Here is a 24,752-nt window from a genome sequence, read left to right as displayed (position 1 = left end):
GAGTGGAAGAAAAATGTAGAACAACATTCAAATTCACAAAAGAAGACCAGATTTACTGGTCTGACAGAGACTGGAGGAACCCCCATGACTAAGGTCCCTGGATACCCTGGTAACTCAGAACTGAAGCTACTCCAGAAGTCCAGCTTTCAGCCAAAGATTAGACAGGCCTATAAAACAAACAATAACACACTTGAGAAATATGCTTCTTTGTTCAATCATGTATATGAAACCAAACGGTCAACACCTGCCCAAAAGCAAAGATGAGAAGGCAGGAAGGGACAGGAAAACTGGAGGAATGAACACGGGGAACCCAGGGTGCAAAGGGGGAGAGTGCTGACACATTGTGGGAATTGCAACCAATGTCACAAAACAATTTGTGTATAACCATTTGTGAATGAGAAATTAATCTGCACTGTAAACTTTCATCTAAAACACAATAAAATTTAAAAAAAAAAACAAATTGGTTCACATTCCACCTCCTCCCTTCCCATTCACAAAGAACTCCAAGTTGCTATATCCAATGAAAATTTTAGTCCTTACATTAATTTGGAGTCCCTGGGTGGTGCAACCAGTTGAATATGCTTGGCTGCTAACTGAAAGGTTGGCAGTTTGAATCCACCCAGAGATGCCTTGTAAGAAAGGCCTGGTGATCTATGTCTGTAAAATCAGCCATTGAAAACCATATGGAGTACAGTTCTGATGCATATTGGGGTTGCAATGAGTCAGAATCCTATTGATGGCAACTGGTAGTGGTGGTAGATATTTGGCATTTGACTTGAAACTGTTTTGTCTCTTGATTTCAAAGACTAGATTCTCTCCTAGCTTCCTCGTCTCAGTCTGGCCACTCAGTCTGAGTCTCTTTTGTGGACTCCACTTCTCTGAGCTCCTGTAAATGTGATGGTCTTTTCTTCTCCCTCTATACCCTCTCTCACAGAGCACTCTCATTAATTCAACTTCCTCTGTTCTCTGACAAGTTCCAAATCTCTCTCGTCTCTGGCCCAAACTTCTCTTCTGAGCTTATCCATTCATTCAACCGCCTGGTGGATCTACCCACTTGAATGTTCCTCATGGGCAACTCAAATGTCAAAATAATCTTTTCTTCCCATCTAATTGTAATGACATAAAACCAGGAATCTGCAACATAGTTTTTAATCCTCTGACTCCTGGCTTCGAATGCTATTAATTCTACCTCCTTAATACATTTCAAAATCATTTTTTCCTCCAGCCACTACTTGTATATTAACAGCCACCATCATTTCTCACCTCTATTACTTGAACAATCAATCACTCTACCTCAGGCTCATTCTCCTCCAGACCATTCTTCCTCTGATACTATTGTGATCTTTCTACAAAGCAAATCGGATCTCATCAAGGGCCTGCTAAAATGCTTCAGTGGTTCTCCATGGGAGGTGGTGGGTGGAACATAGGGAAGGGGAGCCATTCATCACTTCTTCATCTCTCCAGGTTCACCACTCACTTCTTTCTTCCATGTACACTACATGTAGACATAATTAAATAATGGCAATAATAACAATAACTTTTATTTAATAGTTAATAATTTTATTGTTATGGATTGAATTCTGCCTCCCAAAAAGTTATGTGGAAGTCCTAACTCTGGGACCTGTGAGCATGACCTTGTTTGCAAATAGGGTCTCTGAAGATGTTATCAGTTAACATGGGGTCATATTGGAGTAGGGTGGCTTCTAATCCCATCTGAGTGGTGTCCGTATAAAAGAGGAGAGGAGACACGGAAAGATACACAGAGGGAAGATGGCCCTGTGAAGATGCATCTAAAGTCAAGGAACACCTGGGTTACCAGAAGCTGGGAGAGACAAGAAAGGATCTTCCCCTAAAGACTTTGGAGTGAGACCCTGCCAACACCTTGATTTGGACTTCTAGCCTCCAGAATGGTGAAACAATACATTTCTGTTCTTATTAGTCCACCAGTTAGGGGTAGTTTATACAGCAGCCCTCGGAAACTAACACAGCCATCAAACATGTGCCAAGCTGTGTTCTAAGTACTTTCTGTGGATTCAGCACTGCTCCCAACCACCTTGCTGGGGAGGTTAACTCCTGTTTTACAGATAAGCAAAAGGAGGTCAGAGAAATGAAGTAACTTTTCTAAAGTCAAGTCTAACATACCAGATCTCGTGTTGATTTCTGTCTGACTACAAAGTCTAGTCTTCCTACCTGTTGTTCTCTACAGGTGCCATTCTCTGTCAAATCTTTTCATATAATATTTGGTCTACCCAAGACCTTTGTCCTTTATGACTCCCATTCGCCCATTAGAACTCTGCTTGAAGCCCTTCCTGGGGATACTGCCTTCCTTCCCCCAGGCCTGTGTTCTCACAGGCCCTGTACCTGCCTTCCCACAGCACTGATCACCTGGCACTGTCATTTCCAGCTCCTTTGTCTGTGTTGCCTCTAACATCTAGATTGGAAGCACCCTGAAGGTACACACCAATAGCTGTCAAGTCAATTCTGACTCATGGGGACCCCATGTGTGTCAGAGTAGAACTGTGCTCCACAGGGCTTTTGGGGGCAGATCTTTAGGAAGCAGATCACCAGCATTTCTTTTGAGGCACCTCTGGGTATATTCAAATTGCCAAATGTGTGCTTAGCAGTCGAGCACTTAACCACTTGTGCCACGAAGAAACTCAAGCGCTCAGCTACTAACCAAAAGGCTGGCAGTTCAAATCCACCCAGAGGCACCGCAGAAGAAAGGCCTGGTGATCTGCTTCTGAAAGATCATAGCCATTGAACTATGGAGCACAGTTCTACTCTGACATGCACAGGGTCTTAATGAGTCAGAACTGACTTGACGGCAACTGGTTTTTTGAAGGTATACAGACTGGACCGTTTTCTTGAATAAATGAATAAGAAACAGCTCCATCCCTTTCAGCTCCATGTCCTTTCTTGCTAACACCACTGCCACCAAATCACAGAATGTTCATCCCCACAACAGCAGCAAGACCCTTTGTGGTGGGTGGTAATTGGTGGCAGCAGCAGCATGGCAAACACAAACTGGAATGGGCCCAACGCCAGTGGGCGCATGGCAGCCAGGGCATGGGATGCCCAGCTAGCTGGACAGCCCCATTCAAACATCACTCCCTCACTTTAGACACTGGGAGTGGCTCAAAGACCATTTTCCCCTATATGACAACCTGCTACAGTGGGCCAGGCATTGGCCTGGGGCTCAGAAGACTGACCTCTGACCCCACGCAGCCAGTTACTGTGGAACAACCCTGGGCGACCAGACCCTTGGGATTTACATTATTCATTTTTATAGCATGGGGTCAACTACCTCCCTTGTCTTCCTCACAGAACTGCTCTATGGACCAATAATATTAACATCTGAAATGGTTTAAACTGGTGTTTAAATGGCCAGGCACAGGCTACCATAAGGCGGTAAAATCCAATGAATAGATTGCAAACAGCATTTCTGAAAAATGAAAGAGTAAAGAAAATATGAGGGTATGCCTCACATGGCACCACAGCTGTTGCCATTTCTGGGCTGGGATTATGTGCTCCTGGCCCTTGACCTGGCCCTTTACGTTAAGTCATCTACTGTGAGCCAGGCAACCACCCCAGGAGTCAGACATTATTGTAAAGATAAGGTTCCTGAGGCTGAGAAATCAAGTAACTTGCCCAGCCAAGGTCAAACAAGTCAGAGCTGGAATCTGGATTCAGAATCTAGACCTCTGCCCTCCAGATATTCTCAACTCCCTATCTCTAGACCTCATCAGCTCTGATATTCAGATAGTCCCTGAGGTCCTTCTTTCTGAGGCTTCTTCTTCTTTTTAAAAAAATTCTCATGCCTTCCTAGGGCTGCAGAGGTCACCAATCTGCAGGTGAGTCCAGATCTACACTGCTGGCCCCAGTCCTTCTCCTGAGTTCCAGAGCCTGTCCAAGGGCTGGCCCATTACCCACCCCAGTCAGTTCTTCCCCCTCTGTTTCCTATCTCAGGACACAGCCTCAGTTTCCTCATCTATGAAACAGGGTCTCAGAACACTTTTGTCAAAAAGGTTGTGAATATTAAATGAGATACTACTATAAAGCAGCTAGTGCATAATGACTTAATAACTCTTAGTTCCTTTCCCTGTCCTGGTAAGCTGAATATGTCACAATGATTTTTAACACTGACAAAAAAAATGAACATACACAAAATAGTATTTATCACTGACAAAAATGACAATCATATTTATAGTGCCAAAGGACTCAGAATTTTAGAGGTGGAAACAACACTCAGGTTGTCTAATGTGACCAGGTCATCTTGTAGATTAGGAAACACAGCGAGGTTAAGTGACTCACCCTACACTGTGATGTGACTCAGGAGGAAAACTGGGCATAGAACCTACCCAGTGCTCAGTATGCCCCAGAATGACACCGAGGAAAGAGAATGAGCTTGGGAGAGATAGCTCACCTTCCACAGCTTCCTCTAAGTTAACTAGAAAAAATGGAGTCATTCCCCGGCTCACAGCAATGCTGTGGGAATAATGTTGCATATGCAAGAGACGCTGGCACTAAAAACTGTAGTTTCCTTGTCGACTCCTGTGTTTTCCTACGTGGCGGTGCTGTTGTGTTAAGTCTTCAAAGTGCATGAAGCATGGGCTCTCATGTTTGTGAACAGGCGATCTGCTGCACAGGCGCCCAAAGAATAGGACGGTGTGATTGTGTGATGAGATTCTCAACACAGAACGACACCTAAGTGGCAGTGCTTAGCTTCTTTCTGACAATGAAAATACAGAGTGACAGCACAGGTACATGGTATCATAGGACAATGATGGAGGATGAGGCAGAAATGTGCATTCCAGCCCTAGCTCTCTCATGGCCCTGCTGGGAACCAGCTAAATGTGGAAGAGACCTCCAGTACAGGCTAATTAAGAGTATGGGCCAGAGCCAGAAAGCCTGGAGTTCAAGGTACAGCCCTGACACTCACTGGTTGTGCAATCTTGGGCAAGTTACTTAACTAGGACAATCATACATCTTAGCTTGCTGGGGGCAGTCCTAGTTTACCCCTGTTGTCTTAGAGTAACCGTTAACAACACCTCTTTCATGCTCAAAAGTGTCCCGGTTTGGACAATATATTACAGTCACTGTACGCGTAACTCCCCAAGCTCCAATGTTTTCATCTGTAAAAGAGGGATGGCAGACCCTACTTCATGGTGGTGCTGTGAGGACTACATGGGAGAAGACCTGTAAAATGGCTGGCATGGACGTGGCACAGATACATGTTCAATCTGTGCTATTAAGTCACTTACGGTGTCTGTGTATTAACTTCGTATTTTCAAGGACTAGACAATAATTGTTGTCCTACTACTTCTTAGGGCTTCTTAGGATCAAATAAAAATAAAGCATTAAAAATATGAAGTAATATTATTAGAGGAAAAGAGGTGATAAAAGTTTGTTAACCAAAAAAAGTGAAGTAAGTGAAATCGTCAAAAAAGAAAGCTCCATTACTTTTTTTAAAAAGCATCAGAATTCTAAGGAAGCCAAACTATGACCTTGAGAGAGAAGGCAGGACTCTGTTTAGCTTCCTTGGGGCACGGGAAATGAGATTTGCACTACATTCCTTGATTAAAAATTATCTGAAGGACTGAAGCGTGCAGCACACCCACTGACAGAGCACAGGGAGACGTGAGGGTGGAGACTGAGTCCAGCACCCACCACCCCTAACCTCACACTGAACACTCACTATGGGGCAGACACTGCCCTATGCAGGCAGTTATCAGCAGGTGGAGGTGGGTTGGTATTTGCCTTACTGTGCAAACAAGGAAACAGATTAAGTATCTTTACGTAAATTTGCAACACTAATAAGTGGTAGAATAGACTAAAAGCCAGGCTGTGGACTTCCACAGACAGTGCAAACCCAGAGCCCTCCTCAGAGGGGAGAGCGCCTCGTGGAGGTTCTGGAAGAACGTACGTGCACACCAAAATGTGACGGGGAAGGGAGAGGGAGGTGAGAAGAGATACTCATCCTCCTCTCAACAACACGGAGAGCCGCAGGAGACAGGGAGATGAAAAACAAACAAAACACCCTCGTCTTTGACTTCATGGTGTTAACAAACTAATACTCTTGTGGAAAGAGAAAGGAAGACTGAACAGCCTTTAGCTGGATGAATTTTTTACAGCAAGGAAAGACTAAAAGGTAAAAACAGCAGACAGCCATGGACTGAGAACAAAAGTGTGCAAAAAGCGATACTATATGAAAGCAGAAAAATAAGCCAACACTGGAGCTCAAGAACAAAACTAGGAAAATAAAATTCTGAGGTAAAATTCTGCTCTACTGTGAATGCATGCTTTCACCACAAAATAATTAAGTTCACAATTTATTCAACACCGGCTCAGATCTCAGCTCCTTGTGGCTCCCAAGAGAAATGAAGGCAGACATCCACATATAAACTTGTATATGAATGTTCATAGCAATATATTATTATTCATAACAGTCAAAAGGTAAAAACAACCCAAATGTCCATCAACTGATGAACAGATAAACAAAATGTGGTATATGCATATAGTAGAATATTATTAAGCAATAAAAAGAATGAAGTACTGATATGCCATAAAACGGGTGAACCTTGAAAAACATTATACTAAGTGAATGAAGCCGGTCATACAAGATCACATATTGTATGATCCCACTTACATGAAATATCCAGGACGGACAAATCTATAGACAGTAGATTAGTGGTTGCCTGGGGCTTGGAAGGGAGGGGAGGAATGGCAAGTGACTGCTAAAGGATGTGGGATTTTTTGGGGGGTGATGAACAAGTTCCAAAATTGACTGTGGTGATGGCTGCACGACTCTGTGAATATACTAAAAACCATTGAGTTGTATACTTTAAAGGGGTAAATTTTATGGTATGTATATTATATCCAATAAAGCTGTTTAAATTTTTTTTTTTTTCTTAATAGAAGGCAAAAAAATAAAAAGGTCAGAAACAAAAGGCAAGAAAAACTTCTACGGGAAGGACTGGAACTGGCAATTAGAGGCATCAGTATGAATTCATGATTTCTGATGTGTATTTCCTAGCTATTTCTGCTGGATGACACCCCAGTAGCAATGAGCACACATGGTGCCCAGATCTTGGTTTCTAATACTGTCTGCCACTAAAAGGAGTCAGGGCTCCCTAGAGAAATGGTTGATTCCAGCACTGAGGCAGAGGAGGTACAAGATGAGCCCGGAATATCATATTGTGCTAAAAAGCAAGAGAGTGCTCAAAAAAAAAAAGAAAAGAGGAGGAGACATATCAAAAGAAAATGGAGCCAGCTTGCAAAGGCTGCCACTAGCCAAATCTAGGATAATGTAAGCATCAAAATAATGAAGGACAGGAATAACTATAAAAAAAATCATTGAAAAAACAGAAATCCATGAGTCTGTACTGAAGACGGATGGATAACAGACAGATGCGATGGATGGATGGATAGATAAATGCGTGGGTAGGTGATGGGTGGGTCAATGGAAGGAAGGGAGGGAAGTGTGACGGTTAAGACTGTATGTCAGCTTGGCTGGGCCAAGATTCTCAGTGTTTTGGCAGTTGTATAATGTGATCACTCCCCCATTGAGAAATGATATGTGATCACCCCCATGATGGGATCTGCTGTGGTACTGGCGGGGACTGGGCCTGTGGCAGCTCACCCCCACCCCCACTCCCCCCACCCAGCCTTAATCTCTCCACCCTCCGCCGCCTAGCTCCTCCTGCTCCCCTTGCCGGGGCTTTTGCTTGTTCTAGATCCTGCAGCTGGCTCCTGTTTGTCTGCCCTCTGCTTCTTGGGACTTGAGCTAGCAGCTTACTTGCATCTTGCCTGCCGATCTTGAGATTTCTCAATCCTCACAGCCTGCAACAGTCCTGCTTTCTGGCCTACCAATCCTCGGTTTGCCAGCCCCTGCAGCTACGAGAATCAGGAGAATCCTCTTTCCTGCTCCCATGGACTTGGGACGTTACAGCCTCTAAAAATTGCATCAGCCATTTCCTTGATATAAATCTCTTTCTAAATATACGCTTTACTGGTTTTGCTTCTCTAGAGAACCCAGCCTAAAACCGGAGGGAAGGAGGATGCACAGATGGATGGGAAGCAAAGGTTTTTCCATACAAGTAGAATGCCGACTGACAAATGTGGACGGAGTGATGGGGTTGGAAAATTACTGTTTTGCAACCAAAATAATAAACATTGGCTTAGGCAAGAATTATCAATGGATGTGAAATCTGGAGGTGACGGTAGTAAGAAGCAAGAGGTTTGCATGGTCTTAGTGAAGTGGCTCCCTATAGATTGCTTATTAGTCACAAGGGGAAATCCAGAAAATATACAATGGAGAATTGGATAGCACCTGCTGAGTGGTCAAAATTCACATCACCAATGAAGGTTGTATGGCTACTGTGTGCTTCCAGATCGGATGCCCTACGAAGGGCAAGGGAGTATTCCCTGTAGCATTCTGACTGTAGATGTTCTCCTGAATCCTTCAGACAAATCCAAAATGAGAAACATTCTGTTAAAACAAAACAGCCCTTTTTCTTCAAAAGTATCGATGTCACGCAAGACAAAAAGGCTGAGAATCTGCTCTTAATTAAAGTAGATTGAAGGGCTAGGACAGCTAAATGCAATACGTGATCCTGGACTAAATCCGATACCAGAGAAAAAAATGCTATCAATGATATTACTAGGCCACTTAACAAAACTAGAATATGGGCAGTTAATTAAAAATAATTGTATAAATGTTAATTCTTGATTTTGGTAACAATGTTGTGATTACATAAAAGAATATCCTTGTTCTTGGGAAATACACAATGGAGTATTAGCAAGTAAAGGGGATGATGTAGGCAACATACTCCCAAATGATTCAGAAAAATATGTGACAATGAAAAACAGAAGGTGATAAAACATATAAATTGATGAATCTGGGTAAAGGGTAAATGGGAGTTTTCTGTGTTATTACTATAGCTTTTCTGTAAGTTTGAAATTTTTCAAAATAAAAGTTAAATATCCATCCCCATCTATCTAGTCAAAGAACACATGGATACTGGAGTTAGGAGAATCTGCCCAAAGGGGAAGAGAGTCTGCTTCTCAATACTCTTTTCTGACAAAGTCTCTGCTTCAAATAAAATTGCTTGTTCTCAGACTTCCCCCTTTTCTTTTCTTTCCGTTCTTTACTCCAAAAGTCCCTGAGCAACACTAAGAAGTTGAAAACCAAGGAGGTTAAGACAGCAATGAAGCGAGATAAGTAAATAAAACAATAAAATGGCAGAGTGAGGAGGACGAAGCATGATGAAGGGCTGGGAGTGTCTGTCCAGCAGGAAAAGGAACAGCTGTATTGTTCTCTCCCCTCAGCAAACAACAACAGAGGAACCAAGAAACCAAAGACTGATGTATAGTAAGCACAGCTCCTTTCCCACACCCAGGAGGATCTGAGCAACGTCAAAGCCAGTCACCCATGGTCAAGAATTTTTGACAGCTTATTCAGGGGTGCACTCCTAACAACAAACACAAAAGGTAAGGGCTTCGAACACTCCCACTGAGAACACGTCATGAGTTTTCCAGGATAACTACTAACACCAGCAACTCCTGCACTTGTGTGTCTTAACAAGGGCAACACAATTTTCAAATAACCTTCTACAAAAGCACCAGGGAAGCAATTCCAACTGTCAGCTATCTCGTATTTGTATAGTCCATTACACTTCACCAACACCACTTCATTCTGCTTCATAACAAGAACAACAGAGTGAAGGGAAGGAAGGACTGGGGAAGGAGAAAATAGGAAAAGATAAAAGAGAGAAAGTCTTCCCGAGGCATTACCAAGGAACTGACATCCTACACAAGCTTCTGATCTGTATCAGCATTTTTGTGTGTACAGCATTATCATTTCTAGACTTTCTGCTAAAACATTTTTTGAGAGAAAATAATATCTCCCCATCTCAACATCCTTTGTGCCAAAGTAGAATGAGTGGTCTCAGAAACAGAGCATCTACATTTCCTTTAGTGAGGTGTGAAAATCCTGTACTCTATTATTGTTGCAACTTTTCTTTAAGTCTGAAATTATTTCAAAATAAAAGCTGGATTTTCTTAATGTTACTGAAAAACTGTATTTTCACAATATTAACGAAATGGCTCCTGCTTCTTTTATACCCTTGGGTATAAAGTATACTCTATTAAGTGTATTCAAGTATATTCTATTAATGCTAACCTAGCAGCTGCCCAATAAATGTGCTTTCTATTCAGTGCAAATCTCCTGGGAGGGACAAAGCAGAGTTTAGAATTAAAAAAAAAAAATCCAGTTTCTGGATCTAGCTCACTTCATTCCTTGACTTCTATGGCTTATAGAGGAAGAATATAATCAGAGCAGGCCATTTCACAAGGAATGCTATTCCTATTTCATTCAAAGGTACAAGGTAATAATTCAGAATGAAACTATTTAAGAGGAACATAAATGATTTAAGGGGGTATTCCCAAAGAGAGATGAATAGAATATTCTCCCAGGGAATCCTGGGCTCAATAATTATGCAATATGAAATATAATTAAGGAAAAAAATATATCCACACTCAACATACCAGAAAGACTTCCATCAGTTTTGATCACTGAACTTGGAAAATTAAATCAAATTCACCAAAAACTCCAATGAACAATGATAATATCAACATATTTATATAGTGCATACAGCCATGTGTCATTTAACGTCCATGATAAATTTTGTGAAATAGGACGTTACGTGTTTTGACGCTGTGCAAACACTATATTATACACTGCTGCTGCCTACAAGTCAAAGCGTACGGTAAACTTTTTATTTTTAAATAGGGAAAATTCACATTAAAGTAACGATAGAAAGTACAGTACACTACATACATAAGCAAGTAACACAGGCATTTATTATGACTATCAAGACATATGCATTAAGTTATGTACATACTGTACAATTATACACCTCCCAGCTCAATCACTTTGTACACAACAGCCATGAGATACATGTGTTGCCTGCAGGAAGCTGTTGCATTCGCTACGTCTGGTTACATCCGCTACGTCCCATTCTCTGATCAGGATTTCTAAACTCTATCACAATCTTATGGGACCATGGATGTATATGTGGTTGGATGTTGCCCGAGCAGACACTATGTGGCACATGACTGTATATAGTTACAAAGGAGCCCCGGTGGCACAGTGGCTAAGCACTCAGCTGCTAATCAAAAGGTCAGCAGTTTGAACCCACCAGCCACTCCATGGGAGAAAGGTATTTCCAAGGAGCACCTGGTGGATTCGAACTGCCAACCAACCTTTGGGTAGAGCCATAGCTCTTAACCACTACACCACCAGGGTTTCCAATGTTTATAATTCACCCTGATTTAGCTTGCTGTCAAAACTCTCTAACTAGTTTATCCCCAAATGGTTTCAAGCTGTAAAACCTGTAATAATTATTTTATAAGTAACTTCTTTTACATAATCCTTTAAGTCTCTTTTGGCTGTTCGGAGCCAGTTAAGTGCCCATCTCTTTTTTCAGCCTGGGGTCTCATTCTCTATTGCCCCTTTCCCTCCAAAATGTTCCCGGTCAAAGTCTACTCTTTTTACTTGCTAATGTACATTGTTTGCTCAGAGCCAGAAAAACCTTGTGTTTCTCCATCCCAGAGTTAGACCTGACTCACCCCCACCTCTCTTAAATGACTTATCTTCATCCACTGCTTTGGTTTTTCTTAAATAATAGCTTCTTTGTAAACAACCTTAGCAATATCTACTAAACAGGTTCTTCAGAAACTTGGCGGAGAAATTAAAGAAACAATATCCCTCTCAATAAAGCAAATGAAAAATAAAATGGTTTTGCAAACAAGGGCAAAGAATAACTGTCATTCCAAAGTTAGTAAATTAAATTACAAACTTTAGTTGGGGCCCATATTTTGAAATGAGCACTACAGGCTGTCCTACAAAAACTGAATTATAAATGTTAGCGCTAACTTCAGATAAGCAAGCTAAACAACGCCTGTCCAAGTGGGATAGATTTTACTATCTGAGAAGCAGTATAAAAACCTGAAACCAAACTCACTACTGTTGAGTCGATTCTGACTCATAGCAACTCTACGGGACAGAGTAGAACTGCCCCATAAGGTTTCCAAGGCTATAATCTTTGGAAGCAGACTGCCACATCTTTCTCTCACAGGGTGGGCTGCTGGGTTTGAACTGCTGACCTTTTGGTTAGCAGCCAAGCACTTCATTACTGAGCCACCAGGGCTCCTTGAGAAGCAGTATGAGAGAAGCAGAGTGAGAGTTAAGAAGGAAGGCTCTGAAGTCAGACCATCCAAGTTGCAATCCTGGCTCCAGCACTTATTTGGTTAACTTCTTTGTGCCTCAGTTTCCTCATCTGTAAAATGGGAATAATACATAGTGTCTGCCTGGGAAGGTTACTGTGCTAACTAAACAAGTAAGTACATTAACCCAATTAGAACAGAGCCTGGCGCACAGTGAAGTGCTCAATAGGTGGTACTGATGATTATTAGTATGTGTCCTTTCTCTACTGCTCTAACTTATTATGCCCAAGTCTCAAAACCTGAAAAACATAGTTGCTCTATTAGCCTAATTTAATCTGCAAGTAATTTCACTCAAATTAGGATATTTCTGTTGGTTTGGAACAGCTCTTGGTATGTTTCTCCCAATGTGGGCAGAACTGATGAGCTCATTCGCAGCTAGGTCTTTTCACAGACTGGGGTGCCATGCTGTTACTGGGTCATCCATTACATAAGACACTTAACAAGAGGTTTCTTTTATACAGGAACAACTGCATTTGAGCAAACCCCGAGCGCTGTGAGGTTTCACTCTGTTCAGGAGATGAGAGGTCTTCAGTCTGAGGGCTGGGCGGGTTACGGGGGACACTGTATGAGTAAGAATGCACACTCCACCATCCTAATCTGCATGCTGGTTCAATATTTCCTCATGTGTGACAAGTGGCAGAACTGTCCAATCTAGTCTGTGCATGATGACAGGTTTGAGGTTAACTGGGAGTTAACTGTGTATCAAAATCTACGTGCAGGGTAGTTATGAGAGTACACATCTGTCTCATGATCCAGGATCAGAATGGGGGTGGCAGGGACCGTCAAAATCCTATCCTCCTCTTCCTTCAATAAATCTCTGAAAGAACTGAAAGGCAGGGTGAGAGCAGCCTGGCTGAAGTCTCAGCTCTCCTTTTCCTTGCAATCGCCTTGGCAGATGCGCTAATGAGTGGTGAAGTGTTTAAGTTTACCCAGCAGGGTAAGGAGCAAAGAAATGAAAGCAAGAGTTTATTTAGATAATTAGTTCCAGTCACTCACATTTCTCTATCCAGGTATATTCTGCTTTCAGAAAACAAAACAGGCATGGCAATTTTAACCATCTTTTCCCTCTGACACATATTTTAATTTCGCAGAAGCTTTACACTGATGCCTTTAAATTTGAGGGGTCAGGGAAGAGGTCACACATTGCTTTAAGAATCTGGTAAAAACTACAGAGCCTGTGATGCCAAGAGAACTGTACAGATGTGTGTACATGCTGACACTGCCTACAAAGGGATCACCTGTCTCCTAAGGACTGTGTGCGGACTCCCTGGAATGCACAGGCCCAGGTTATGAGTTTCTTTTTGTGGCATTCTGTCCAGATTATCAAGGGGCAGAGAAATTAATTTTATAGCTTGAAGTCTCTTTAACACAACTTCAGCACCAAGCCCTTCAAGATTTGCAAACACTTAAATGCAGGCAGTCTAGAAATCCTGAGAAAGACACTTGGAAGGTCAAATATACTGTCTTCATTTTCAATATGAGTTTACAGCGAACTTGTTTTGATCATTTACCTACTTCATCATTCTACAGCCCGTGGAGATTGTTTTCTTTCCTAAAGAAAGTGACACATATTTAGAGGTAGAGGAAAAGGCAGCCATAACTTGCCTGGTGGCTCCATGCTCCAGAAAGGTGCATGGACAGGATGGCCTGAAGCCAACCAGCTGCACCTGCCATTCAAGGAAGAAGGAGAGAGTATCTCAATGGGGCATCTTACTCCTGGCCACAGAGCTGGGAGATACTGCTCAGAATGGCCAGGAGGCTTCCAGTTCTAGTTGCCGTCAAGTTGATTCCGACTCTTGGTGACCCCATGTGTTTCACAGTAGAACTGTGCTCCATAAGGTTTCCATGCTGTGACCTTTCAGAAGCAGATCACCAGGCCTTTCTTCTGAGGCACCTTTGAGTGGGTTGAAACCGTTAACCTTTCAGTTAGTAGTCAAGCACTTAACTGTATGCGCCACCCAGAGACTCGGCCGGAGACTAGAACAGGCTAAATCCCTTGTAAAGTTTATCCTTTCTTCGATCACCAAAAGAACATGCAAACTCTACTGAGCCTACAAACAACAATCTGGGAGAGGAAAGAGAATGTGAAAAATAATTATGTTTACTTGAACGGTACTGTGCTACAGAGAGAAAAAGAATAATTTCAGGGTGGGGTAGAGGAAGGAAAGGATTAGAAATGAAAATTAAAGAAGGGCTTTCATTTGGCCCAGTGTGATAGGTATTTACTATGGCACTGTTCACACATGTCCTCCTATGAACAAGCCTGGGGCTTCTGGGAAAACATTTGGGATAGTCGATATTGAGTCACGCTTGTTCAATTACAAAGGAAACTAAGCATAAGAACATTGTTGACAAAATACATGAACCATTTCCACCCATGACATACACAGTTATTCCAGTTCTTTATAGGGTACAGTCTGGTCATTCAGAAGAACACAGGGAGACAGCTTCACTTACATGGTTAATGAAGAGACTCTTGCGTTTTTCTCTCACTGTGAAAACAAAAGATGCAACAGAAATATTACATGCCTGCATGTCAACTGCTCCCAGGTTGTTGAAAACTGGGTCTCGGTGTGTGATGGGCCCATCCTTCCACCAACCAGTTTCCCATTTGCTCAATTATCAAATGTAAGAACAAGCGACCTGCACAGACACAGATCTGAATTTGGCTAACAGAGGGAAGTATATACCCACTTACACAAAGCAAGCACCCTAATAAAAAATAACAGCAGCGGAAATTAATGGAGGGTAACAGATTTTTAGTAACTGTATAAAATATTAGTAACTTTCATAAAACTTGTATGCACCCATTAGTTTAAGACGATTAACAAATAACAGGGCTATTTATTTCTCACTCAGCCAGACCAATAAAAGTCCATACTGTATGAGAGAAATACAAATAACAACAGCAATATCTATAACAGCATCAAGACACAAGACAGATAATGTAGGTGGGAAGAGTTATTAATCATGGAAACCAACTGAACACCCATGCTGAGTGCTGGAAAATACGACCGGGCTTTGGTCTATAAGGCCTCCTGAAGTAACTTGCAGCCCCCAGCCCTCATGAGGCTGATAAAACATGCAATCATAAATACCACTCTGCCCTCACAAGATTCATTTCTCACATTGCTTTCTGCAGACAGTATGACCTAACTGGCTCTGTCTTCTGTGTCTGCAGACCTCAGGGTTTCTCAAACTAGGGACCCTCAGACCCAGAGATGCAGAAGGGTGACAGGGAGCACAGAAGAGCTTCTTAATAGTCTACTATTACTGAATTCTGCCTTTTTCTCCCCCTGAAGAATTGCTTGTTAGGGTGCGCACTAATCAATCAACACATTTTATGTGGCAAGTCACTATAGTAGATATAAAAAGTGAGTTTCCTTCAAGGAAATAAACCCTAGACTGGGAAATCAACAGTGGTACTTAGAGTACCCTAAACCTACGGTTTGCAAATCCAGCTTATCATCTGCGGAGGGTTCTTGTTTTTGTCTGCGTTCCACACCCAGATGCAGAATCACTGTAGTTTTCAGCAGCTCTCCCGCTGACCTGATCCAAGGCCTGGGAATCATTTCCCTGTCATTTACATGCTGTTCTTAGGTTCACAAAGGAACATTTCTCTTTTCCTTGTAAGTCTTATCCTCTCTGGAAGGAATGCTGAACTCCTTTCTATCTCAAAGACAGTCAAGATACAAAAGCAAAAATTAGTCTGAGGATACAGCTGAGTGAGTTAAAGAGAAAGGCAGCTGGAGAGAAGATGCCTTCAACAAGCTATCAGATGGGCCTGTATGCGGACAATCACAGACTGCTCCCCTCAGGGAACAAGGAGGCGGTACCCCCACATAGTCCCAGGCCACAGTGCCATTCCCTGCTCCCCTAAACCAACAAACAACAGTGACCAACTGTCTGCTGCGTACAATGTGGACGCTGCATAATTACTTTTGACCTAACTTCAAATAAGCGCTGACATGTGAACCATAACAAAGGAAAACTGAGGTGTCCAGCAGGAAGCTTCTGGTTGTAACTTCCTAGCATACACGCTTTGTATGTGCATCCATGTGTGTGCACACGTGTATGTCTCTGTGTGTTTGCGTGCATGTCTGTGTGTGCATGCATGTCTATCTGTGTGCTTGCATGTCTCTGGATGTGCGTGCATGGCTGTGTGTGCATGCATGTCTATCTGTGTGCTTGCATGTCTGTGGATGTGCGTGCATGCCTGTGTGTGCATGCATGTCTATGTGTGCATCTGTATGTCTGTGTGTGTGTGCACATCTCTGTGTGAGTTTTCCTTAAATCAATTCAACACTAAGTTATTGTACATTTAGCCAGGGTTGCTCTACCACATGGGGTATGATGACATTTCTGTGGTGATTCCCCACTGGGTGATGTGATCTAGAACAAGAACACTTTCTACATGGGCCTTAGATCTGACAGGGTTTCCAGCAAAGTACCTATGACACTGAGCTTTTCCCATGGTGTCCCAGCAATAGGTTTGTGACCCATTTCCCTGCCCATAACTGCCTGGATCAGGGTAGATGTCTAACCCTAGCTAGGCTACTTCTCTCTCCTGGGAATTTGGAGTTGGGACTTAAACTCAGGACCACTGCTGGTGCCTTAACAAGGTAGAGCTTACAGAAAGGAGCCCTGGTTGGGTAACAGGTGCTTGGCTGTTGACCAAAGGTTAGTGGTTCCAACCCACCCAGTGGCTCCATGGGAGAAAGACCTGGCAATCTGCTTCTGTAAAGATTACAGCCTAAAAAACCCTATGGGGCAGTTCTACTCTATTACATGGGGTGGCCAAGAGTCGAAATTGACTCGGAAGTGGACAAAAACAACAGTTTACAGAAGGTATGTAAACTCAGGTGTGGAGTAGGGCAAGGGCACCTCCTACTGTGCAGAAAAGAGTTAACATGGCTCTCCCTCAGCAGGCCCGCTTGCAAGGTCGGCCCTTGGCTGGCATCAGGAATTTGGATTTCACAAGGGTTCCCACCATTCCCTATTAAGAGTGGCTCACTGTGCCTAAACTGTACAAACAATGTGGTTATACTGAACACCTGCTTTCCTTCTGGGAGTCTGGAATTTTGATGCATACCAGGCAGAGGCTGCCTACATGATCAGCTCCCAATAAAAAGCTCTGAGGAGCTTCCCCGGCTGACATTTCACACGTACTATCACAACTCTTGCTGGAGGATTTAAGTACGCCCTATGTGACTCCAGAAACCCTGCTGACACAGGGTTAGCTGTGTCACACAGTTAGCTACCTATAGCTGCTAACCAAAAGGCTGGCAACTGGAATCCACCAGGCACTCCTTGGAAACCCTATGGGGCAGTTCTACTCTGTCCTATAGGGTCGCTATGAGTCGGAGTCGACTCAATGGCAATGGGTTTGTTTTTTTTGTTTGTTTGTTTGTTTGTGTGACTCTACTGGGATGGGACCCTTGGAAGTTTGCACTTGGTTTTCCCTGGACTTCACCCCAGGAGTCTCTTCACTTTGTTAAACTGTGCTTGGTATCCTTTCGCTCTAATAAACCACAGCCACAGATACAACTATACGCTGAGTCCTGTGGTTCTCCTAGGAAATTACTGAACCTGTCTGTTACCATGCATAAAAGCACTGGGGAAGCAGTTAAGATGGGAGGGGTACGCTGCCTTAATTCCCAGTGTCTTTTAGCCTCTGTTCCAGTTACTCATGAGGTTTCTGAGATACCTGGTGCCCTTCAAATTAATTTTTTCTTTCTCCTAAGCTAGCTGGAGTAGGTCTAACACACTCTCACTGGGAAAAAAACGTAATAAAATAAATTGGAATCTCTTACACTGGTATCACCAAAAAGGATGGACAAAATTACCCAAATCTAAATCTGTCTTTAAAATAAATTTGAAACCACTGAGGCCATGAATCAGCTCTGAAAGTCAAAGCACTTTAGCTATTGTGTTTTATGTGATGGTATAAACAATGCCAGCTCATTACTAATAGTTGGCTTTAATCATTTTTAAAACCTCAATATTTTTGGTTAATAATAACATAGCAATCAACATCTCTTGAGTTTTCAGAGTTCCTACATAATTGAGTGCGTTAATACGGCCTTATTTCGCTTTGTGTGGAAAAACAGGCAATAAATTGACGTGGGTCATAAACCTCATCTTTCCTGGGAGAAGAATAATAGCTATCTCTTTTGATCCAATCTATATTAGTTTGTTAAGAGGATTTTTAATTGACTGTAACAATAGTCCTTAATGACTTAAACAGAAAATATACGAAAGGCTTTAAAAACAAGCTGTCTAAAATCAGCAAAAACTGCTACCCTGGGCATAAAGAGTCTTCTCCAGCTAATATGGGAGCAAGGAGTAGAGTAGTGCTGGCAATTTGAGGGATAAACATAACTTCAGTTAGGACACTATGAGACACTCCCTTGCCAAAATGTCACAGAAGTAAAATTTCTTCAGTTTTACAAATACAACTGTGTGGTGTAGAACACAATTTTGGCCTTTGCCCTTCATTTCTGTGAAGTAATGCTGGGAGTTAACTGAGGTGCCTTGATCTGAAACCTCCAGACCAAACCTGAGGATTAATTGGGGGGCGGGGGTGGGGGGTGGCTAGCCATACCAGAAAAGACTTACCTGGTAGGCCTATGTCAGCTAACCAGGAGGCATGAGTGAGCACATGCAATGAGGGTTCAACCATGACTGGCTGGTAAAAGCCCTAAACACAAAAGCTCAGAGAGCTTCCTGGTTGGTGAAGGAAGGGTGACATGCCCTTTTTGGGACATGGAAGCTTCACGTTGGGAGCCCTCATTATGATGATCGTAATTTGTATTCTTTTGCTATAATAAATCTATAATCATAAGAGTAGTACTTTCTGTGAGTTCTGTGAGTTCTGTGAGTCATTCCAGAGAATTATCAAACCCAAAGGAGCACTGGGAGCCAGCAGATAAAAGTGAGGAGACCTAGGGAAGCCTCCCAGCTTGCAGCTGGCATCTTGAAAGGGTAGTGGACAAACCCCAAATTTGTGGACAGCAGGTCATAAGTTTGGGGTGTCATGTGGCCCCCGCAAACTTGTGGCTCGTGTCTGCCTATTTGGCAGTCTGAATGATGGCGATCTTTTAACTTGTGAGCTCTGCCCTAGCTCTGGTGGCTAGGGTCAGAGACAGTGAGTGCCGCATGGGTGGCTTGTGACAGAGATGATGGGGAAGTGGGACAGTGGGGATCTGATCACTCCTCACACTCTAGGGTTCGAATTTATGCTGATTTTTATCCAGGAAACATCTTTCTGAAAAATCCAGTGCCTAATTATTAATAAGAATCTGTTAACAATCTAAAGGCAATTCTAGCTTACCCCTTTTACAGACACACATTAAAAATAATTACCTTGGTGTTATAGATTGAATTGTGTCCCCCAAAAATGTGTGTAAACTTGGCTAGGCCACGATTCCCAGTATTGTCCACCATTTTGTCATCTGATGTGATTTTCCTATGTGTTGTAAATCCTACCTCTATGATGTTAATGAGGTGGGATTACCGGCAGTTATGTTAATGAGACAGGACTCAATCTACAAGATTAGGTTGTGTCGTATTTCTTTTGAGACATAACAGAAGTGAGCAGAGAGACATGGGAACCTCATTTCACCATGAAAGTAGAGCCAGGAGCAGAGCACGTCCTTTGGACCCGGAGTCCCTGCACTGAGAAACTCCTAGACCAGGGGCAAATTGATGACAAGGACCTTCTCCCAGAGCCAACACAGACAGAAAGCCTTCCCCTGGAGGTAGCACCCTGAATTCAGACTTCTAGCCTCCTAGACTGTGAGAGAATAAATTTGTTTGTTAAATCCATCCACTTGTGGTATTTCTGTTATAGCAGCACTAGATGACTAAGATACCTGGTTTCCTCTCTTCCATTCCTAAAATAGAACTTCAAATGGCAAGTGCCAGTCACCATTCGAACTAAAGAAGTCCTAAAACATCATCTAACTAACATTCTTCTTTTGAAAATGATCAGAAGATGGTTTTCCTGGCTCTGCAGGCTCCTTCCTCTAGACCCTCCTCCCTCCAGGGGTAGTGCCAGTGATGTCGGATGCTCTCCTAGAGTCTGCCTAAGTTCAGTTTTAGAAACAGAAATGACAATTAGGATCAAACATGAATATAGCCAAGCTAATCAAGAAAGAAAAAATACTTCAATTATTCACTACTGTGGATGTAAAGGATTGGCAGGTCACACAGGTGAGAGGCTTTGACTATAATTTAAAGAATTATGGAAGGTGTTCTGAGCTGTAAAATGGATTGCTGGGTGGCTGGGCCAATATAGACCACATAAATATGACTCAAAAGACAAGGGTTTTTTTTTCCCCCTCCCTTTCAAAAATTTTTCCCTGTGGGCAGCATATTCAGAAAACCAAACCAAACTCACTGTCATCGAGTCGATTCCAACTCATAGTGACCTTACAGGACAGAGTAGAACTGCCCCATAGGGTTTCCAAAGCTGTACATATTTACAGAAGCAGCCTGCGGAATACTTCTCCCGAGGAGTGGCTGGTGGGTTCGAACCGCAGACCTATCGGTTAGCAGCCGAGGGCTTAACCTCTGCACCATCAGGGCTCCTTGAATATTCAGAGTAGGCTCAAAATAATCAAAAAGTTCAATATTAATTTTTTTCTTACAATAAGTTTGAGATGATCACACAATTCCCACAGTTTTCAATAAGACAGTAAATTCAATCATTCATTTAATTCAAAACACAACTATTGAGCCTGTTACGAGCATGGAACTGAGGCGAATGCAGATATACCCGAGGTTCCTGTCCTTGGCGAGCTAACATTTCACTGGGTACAAAGGACAGGGCACAAAGTGCACCGTGGTGAGAATGCACCCCGGCGTTCATGAGCCCTGTACCAGGCATCCTGATGAGATCACTTCCCCACTAGGCAGCTCCCCTCTTCTGCAGGAAAGGAGCTTCTTTGCTGACTAAGGAACTTCCTTGACTCTCACAGAACCTGGCCTATTCTAGGCCACAGAGCAATGGGAGATTCTGTACATTAAAACTGAAATCCAAATAAGCAAGCAGATGAAACAAAAACGAAAAGAGAAGAAAAAATTCAAAGATGCCTAGGGCAGTCATGGAGAGAAGACAATTCCAAGCAGTGTAAGTAAGGGCATTCAGAGAAGTAGCTGTCTAAACTTCCAACTAACTTTAGATGTTTTCTGCTTCCCCTGGAGAATACGTAGGGCCAATGGACTTCTTCAGAAGCACAGAAACTTAAATTAAGTGGAATTCTTTTTAAACTCTTTTCTGACCATAAAAGAAATACACGCTTATTGTAGAAAATTTGGAAAATACAGAGCAACATAAACAACAAAATACAACTAGAGATAAATATTTGCAAAATACAAAAAAACAAAGAAGAAAACATATACTTCAATAACCTAGGAATAACCACTATTAATATTTTGGTTTAGTATCTTTAAAGTCTTTTCTCTATGCATACTTAAACAGATATATTATGTGTATTTTTGCAGATGAATGTATTTATGTATAAACATGTACAAATCTACATGTAAACACACATAAACTGGCTGCATAACAATTCTTTAATATGTATAGGTATTAACCCTTTGTCATCTATATTACAATATTTTACTCATTTGATGAGTTAATTTTGACGATACATTTTGACACAGAAAGTTTTCAGTTTTAGGCAATCTCTTCCATGGCTTTTATAAATGCATACATTTCTTCCCCATTCAGAGGTTAAATACTTATATTTTTTCTAGATATTTATGATTATATTCACTACATTTAGTCTACAACTAGTTAATTCATCCAAAATTTATTCTGGCACATGGTGGCAGTGACATTACCATTTTTTTTTTTTTAGGTGAGATTCAAACTGCTATTATTATAAAGCGCTGCTATCAAATGCTGGCTGATATCATTTCAGACTTGACCTCACCCTAGTTTGCTTCTAAGGTGAGTAGAAGCAATTCTTTAATGGGGAAGAGGGAGTGGATGGGTGTCAAGGATCTGTCTATATCAAGGAACCATGGGCAGAAGAAGACCCCAGAGATCACCCTCACTCTTCTGCTCCCATTCCCTTTCTCCTTCTGGTCAGACCCTGGTGTTCTGGTACAAGCTGTTGTAGTCAGAACACAAAAGGATTCCAAACTAGAACAATCTAAGATGGCAGAGTCCCCCACGTCAGGAAAGAGACCCACTCCGACTGAGCAGAGAGGCACCTACACTCCAGAGTTAGGAGTATATCTACGGGGACTTACTCTGTCCTCGGCACAGTCTCTCCAGCTATCTCCTGAGAGAGGTACTACCTTCACTGTACACACAAGAAAATGAAGGCTCAGGAAGGTTAAATGACTTGCACAAGATCATCCGGATAGTAATGGGTCCAGGCTTACCAGCTCCTGCAGCCTGATTCCAGAGAGTGGACCCTTAAACATCACTATCTTTGGGAAATCTTTCCAGTGCATTAGCTGGTGGTGCAATGGTTAAACTGTTCAGCTGCTAACCGACAGATCAGCAGTTCAAACACCATCTGCTCTGGCAATTGGCTCCCATAAAGATTAAAGCCTTGGAAATCCTATGGGGCAGTTCTACTCTGTCCTATAGAGTCACTATGAGTCGGAATCACCTGCACAGCACACAACGACAACGGTTCTTACACGGTGACCGACTCTTATTATCACTGAAATTCAGCTGCCTCCCTACATGTCACAGGGGCAGCCAACCAAAAACACGAACCATGCAAGGTAGGCTATAGACGTGATAAAGTACTGAAAGTGAATGTCCTGGGCTAACTAAAGGGTGACTAAAGGTCCTTATGAAGTTTTAAAAATGAGAGTTTATCACTATCAACAATAGGATAGAGGAAGTGTAAGAAAGCATCAGCTGTACCCCAGTCTGAATGAGTCATGGCGCCTAACCTTTGACCTGGGTCTGTGCATGTTGAACAATTTTCTGACTACTGGTTCTGGGGAAAGCATAGGTATGGAGAGATGATACAGTAAAATGCATATTAAGAAAAACCTGACCTTCTGGTTCTAACTGGTTTCACATGAATTTGTGCTGCACAATCAGCTTCCGCCAGACTGAAAGGCCCAGGAGATGGGACACCAAAGCAGGATGATGCTTCCACGAAAAGCAAGCTACAGAGCCCAAGGAGGTTTCCCTCGTCCATCTAATGTATGGGGCTTGGTACGGCTAGGAGACCTTTTGCCCACTCCACCCGTTACTATTGGAGAGATGCCTGCAGAGGGTGAGAGCCAGCTGGAGAGGACGACATTCATGTTAAGTCCAGACCTGAGAGAGACGAGTTCAAATACACTGCCTGGGCTTAAAGCACATCCACCCCTCCTGACCCTTTTAAACAAGGTTAGGGAAGGTGAGAGGGAACAACATGAAACCGGAAGTCATCAAGTCGGGGCGACCATCACAGCATGTCTGCCCAGGATAGAGCCAACCCCCTGCTTGCTTTCATTCATTCATTCTTTCTCCCCCTACCCCTTTCTAAAGTCTCTTCTATATGCTACCACTGTGATTGGTATAGAGAATACAAAAATGCAGAAGGAATGGTCCCTATCCTCAAACAACAAGCAATTTAGTGAACAGACACTCAATTTTTTATTTGCAAACTATAGAGAATTACCTCCACAATAGAGGAGTATACAAATAGCACTGAATTTAATGCCACTAATTTTAAGATATACCATTATGCTCTGTGCCACTAAGGAAAAAAAAAAAAGCTGCCAGTTACATTTTGACAAGCCACTGATTATCCTGATTTCAAAGATGTTGCTGTTAAGGGAAGCATATCTATGAGAATGGATGAAATGTGGGGGGGTCGAGCACACAACACGTAAGAGGTGGGGTGTGGGCTGGCACTGGCAGGAGTCTGCCGCAGTCAAGGGTAGAAGGGAAGGACACCGGGGACGGAGAACACCTTGTAAGCAGAGGCATGCCTGAGCACAGAGGGACTGGTTTCAGTACCACTAGGAGCTCGGAACTGGGAGAGTGTGCAGGGAAAGGGGGAGGAGGACTGGCAGGAAAGGTGGGCAAGGGCCCAAAGATGAAAGGCCACCTGGGCCAGGAGCTCATTTTCTCCTGGGGGTGAGAAGAAACTGGTGGAGTACTCTGATTTGAGCAGGGCAGGGATGACTGGATCTGCATTTTGGGAAGTTCAGTCTGGTGGCAATGTGGAGAAAATGTGCAGGTGGATGAGATGGAGGCGGGAAGGCCAGAGAAGGGTCCACTACAACAGACCAGGGAAGTGCAGATGAGCTGGGAGTCAAGCACTGGTGGGAGGGGGCATTTAGGGGACAGGTAAGACTTAGAGACTGATCACAGGACTCCCAAGTCACTGGTTTGGGGTGCTAACGATAGTGGCTTTATTCTTAAAAAACAAGTGACAGAAAAAGGAAGCAGGCTAGGGAGGAAAGATACTAACTTCTCATTTGGACATGATGAACCC

The 24,752-nt window shown here is 42.8% G+C and overlaps 1 protein-coding gene across 5 annotated transcripts in view; it reads right to left on the bottom strand.

The window, feature by feature from the left end:
- CCNY (cyclin Y) overlaps window positions 1–24,752 on the bottom strand; it is a 271,085-nt gene that overhangs the window by 41,615 nt on the left and 204,718 nt on the right. For all 5 annotated transcript variants that reach the window (XM_004387867.2, XM_023741972.1, XM_023741971.1 and 2 more), the window contains one exon: window positions 14,743–14,777. In XM_004387867.2, the coding sequence (XP_004387924.1) occupies window positions 14,743–14,777 (35 nt within the window). The remainder of the gene's footprint in view (window positions 1–14,742; window positions 14,778–24,752) is intronic.

This window comes from Trichechus manatus, unplaced genomic scaffold (genome assembly GCF_000243295.1).
Source record: "Trichechus manatus latirostris isolate Lorelei unplaced genomic scaffold, TriManLat1.0 scaffold00195, whole genome shotgun sequence".
NCBI classification, from domain to species: Eukaryota; Metazoa; Chordata; class Mammalia; order Sirenia; family Trichechidae; genus Trichechus; species Trichechus manatus.
This window is presented reverse-complemented; position numbering and strand designations above follow the sequence as displayed.